Source organism: Hydra vulgaris, chromosome 05 (genome assembly GCF_038396675.1).
Source record: "Hydra vulgaris chromosome 05, alternate assembly HydraT2T_AEP".
In the NCBI taxonomy this organism is placed as follows: domain Eukaryota; kingdom Metazoa; phylum Cnidaria; class Hydrozoa; order Anthoathecata; family Hydridae; genus Hydra; species Hydra vulgaris.
The window spans coordinates 18,523,036-18,526,206 of NC_088924.1; the positions used below are offsets into that span (position 1 = coordinate 18,523,036).

Here is a 3,171-nt window from a genome sequence, read left to right on the forward strand (position 1 = left end):
CCATTAAATAAATGAGTTCTGAAGATTGAATACTTATATTATGTAAACTACTATTTCTAGATTTCTTTGCATTAATACAGAGCTGACTTTTTAACAATTGTTAATATTAAAAAATCCCATGTTTAACTTAGAAAATCAAGTATTATTAACCCTTTAGCGCCCCGTGTAGCAGATCTGCTACATAACTTCAGAAACCTTTTATGGCCACCCTGTCAACACAGTGATCTCAAAAACACCTTTTGTAGCATATTTACAACATATTTTTGTTGGTCCGATTTAGCAAGGTTAATATAATTGGATAATCAAGGCATAAAAACACATCAAAATCGTCTTTTTAAAAATCGGGTGATTGTTGTCAGGCGAGGTATTTTCAAAGTAAGTTTTTACCTTTTTTTTTATGAATATTGAAGCTTATTTGTTTATTTTATTGTAAATTAATAATACATGTAAGTTTTAGAAGTATTTAAGAGAGTTTTCTCTTTTTGAAACTACCACAAAATGCTATTTGAATTTATATGTATCATATATGCTACTATGGACTTTTTAAGTATACATTGTTACCAATATATATATATATATATATATATATATATATATATATATATATATATAAAAAAATATATTTATATATGTATATATATATATCTATATATATATATATACATATACATATATATATGTATATATGTATATGTATATATATATATATATGCACATATATTGTTCTTCTTTAGATGAATAAAAATAAAAAATTAAATATTGAAGATGCTCTCGCATTTATTCTTGATGGTGAAAGTGATTTTGAGGATCTTAGTGAGTCAGACTCTGAATTTGAATCTGATGTTTCAACTGCAGTTGTAAGCAATACTAAGGTTGTGCATGATGACAACAATGACAACATTATTTTTCCAATATCGGAGTCTCTTACCCAGGAAAGTAGTACACGTGATGATATGCTCTATTCCAACTCTTCAGCCCCACTCCCAAAAAAATCCAAAATAGTCAACAACAAAAAACAAAAAAAAGCAAGTTTACCACTTTGGAAAAAGGTTACACTAGATAATGATTTGATTGGTGATATTGCTTTTCAAGAGGTACCTATTGAACCTATTCCGGACGAAACTACTACTCCATACGAATATTTTAAAATGTTTGTTGATGACAATCTTATAGACATTATTGCTGAACAATCTAGTTTATATAGTTGCCAGTCATCAGGTACAAATATTTCTGTCACATCGAATGAAATAGAGTCTTTTATTGGTGTTTTTTTTCGTATGGGTCTTGTAAAACTACCATCTGTGAGATCTTATTGGGAAACCTTTATGAATTATGATGGAGTAAGTTCAATATTATCAAGGAATAGATTTCTTTCTATCCTCCGCTATTTACACTTTGTTGACAATCTAAACGTAACAGATGAAGTAAAGAAAAATGATCGGGCTTGGAAATTAAGACCTTGGTTGGAAAAACTGCGAGAAAATTTCTTAAAAGTTTCTCCTGAGGAAAATCAATCAGTTGATGAGATAATGGTTCCCTTCAAAGGAAGGTCATTTTTGAAGCAATACCTTCCAAAAAAACCCAATAAATGGGGGTTCAAACTTTGGGCTAGATGTGGTGTCAGTGGGTATTTGTATGACTTTGATTTATATCAAGGAAAAGAAATAAAAAAGAAAGATGAAGTTTCTCCTCATGGTGTCGGGGCATCTGTTGTAATTAAAATGACCTCAACTTTGCCAGAAAATCATAATTTTAAAATATTTGCTGACAATTACTTTTCTTCATTGCCTTTGCTAGATGAGCTAAAAAAGCGTAGAATATGGTATGTTGGAACAGCTCGCCTTAAGCGCCTTAACAAATGCCCATTCACTTCTGAAAAAGAATTAAAAAATCAAGGGCGTGGATCGTTTGACTATCGTACTGACATCAAATCTAATAACATAGCTGTCTCTTGGATAGATAACAAGGTAGTTACTTTAATTTCGTCTTTTGCTAGTATTGAACCAATCAACTCAGTAAGGCGTTATGATAGAAAAACCTGCAAACATATTATGGTAAAACAACCATATATAGTCCAGTTTTATAATAAAAATATGGGTGGAGTTGACAAACTGGATATGATGTGCTCATTCTACAAACCAAATTTAAAATGCCATAGATGGTATATATATGTATGGGCACATACCCTTCTTATTGCATTATCAAATGCCTGGTTTTTGTATCGTCGGGACTTAAAAATTATTTGCCCCAGTAAGAAATTCATGCCTCTAAAAAATTTTCAAGCTGCAGTAGCTTCTAGCTTGGTAACTGTTGTAAAAAGAAAAGCTGGAAGAGCATCTCTTGATGCAATACCTATACCAACCAAAAGAGCTGCTGCTGTTCAGAGTAATCCTACAAAAGATATCCGTCTGGATGGATTTGACCACTTACCAACTTATAGTGACAAACGGCAGCGGTGTAAGAAATGCAAAACTGGTTTTTCTTATATTCGTTGCAAAAAGTGCAATGTTTGGTTATGCTTAAATAAGGACAGAAATTGTTATCATGACTACCATTAATGGCATTTAAAATTTGTTTATATTTATAGTATAAATGGTTGTTAACTGTCTTATAAGATATATTGTGTTTTATTTAATAAGAACAGAATTTGTAAAATGAAATCAATAGCAAAGTTTCAATTTTCAAATTTCTTTATTTCTTTATATACTTAAATACAAAATCTTTTTTTTAAGAAAACTTTTGTTATTTTTTTCCTCGTATTCCCATTGTAGCAGATATGCTACAATGACATAATTGGGTTTGCTAGTGAAATTTTAAAATTTTATTTTTTAATTCATAATCTAGATCAAAAAACAATTGCTTTTTGAAGTTTTTGGAATTTTTTGAAAATTTTAAGCCCTGGTGGGCGCTAAAGGGTTAATAATACAGATATAGGGTTAAATTTGTCTTATATTTACACAAAAAATATAAATATTTCAAAAAAAAAATCATTTCTTCAAACAGGTTATTGTTTAATTTTGTTACAACTTGTATATAATCTAATTATTTTATGGTGTTTTAGGATAAAAATTCATTAATGGTTATCCATTGTCAATCAATATTTTTTAATTGACTGGACTTATGCCTGTGATCCTGCATCAGGGTTTGGAGTGCCATGTGCACATGTTCTTT

General features: G+C 29.8%; 1 protein-coding gene across 1 annotated transcript; it reads left to right on the plus strand.

Annotated features, from left to right (window-relative positions):
* Positions 1–334: 334 nt before the first annotated feature.
* LOC136080654 (piggyBac transposable element-derived protein 3-like) lies at positions 335–2,686 on the plus strand. Its single transcript, XM_065797584.1, has 2 exons — positions 335–375; positions 735–2,686. The coding sequence occupies exon 2, from the start codon at positions 735–737 to the stop codon at positions 2,556–2,558; it is 1,824 nt and encodes a 607-aa protein (XP_065653656.1). The 5' UTR covers positions 335–375; the 3' UTR covers positions 2,559–2,686.
* The last annotated feature ends 485 nt before the right edge of the window (positions 2,687–3,171 follow it).

What these genes read in the sequence shown, in the direction of transcription:
- LOC136080654 (XM_065797584.1), top strand. Translation starts at nt 735, where the DNA reads ATGAATAAAAATAAAAAATTAAATATTGAAGATGCTCTCGCATTTATT.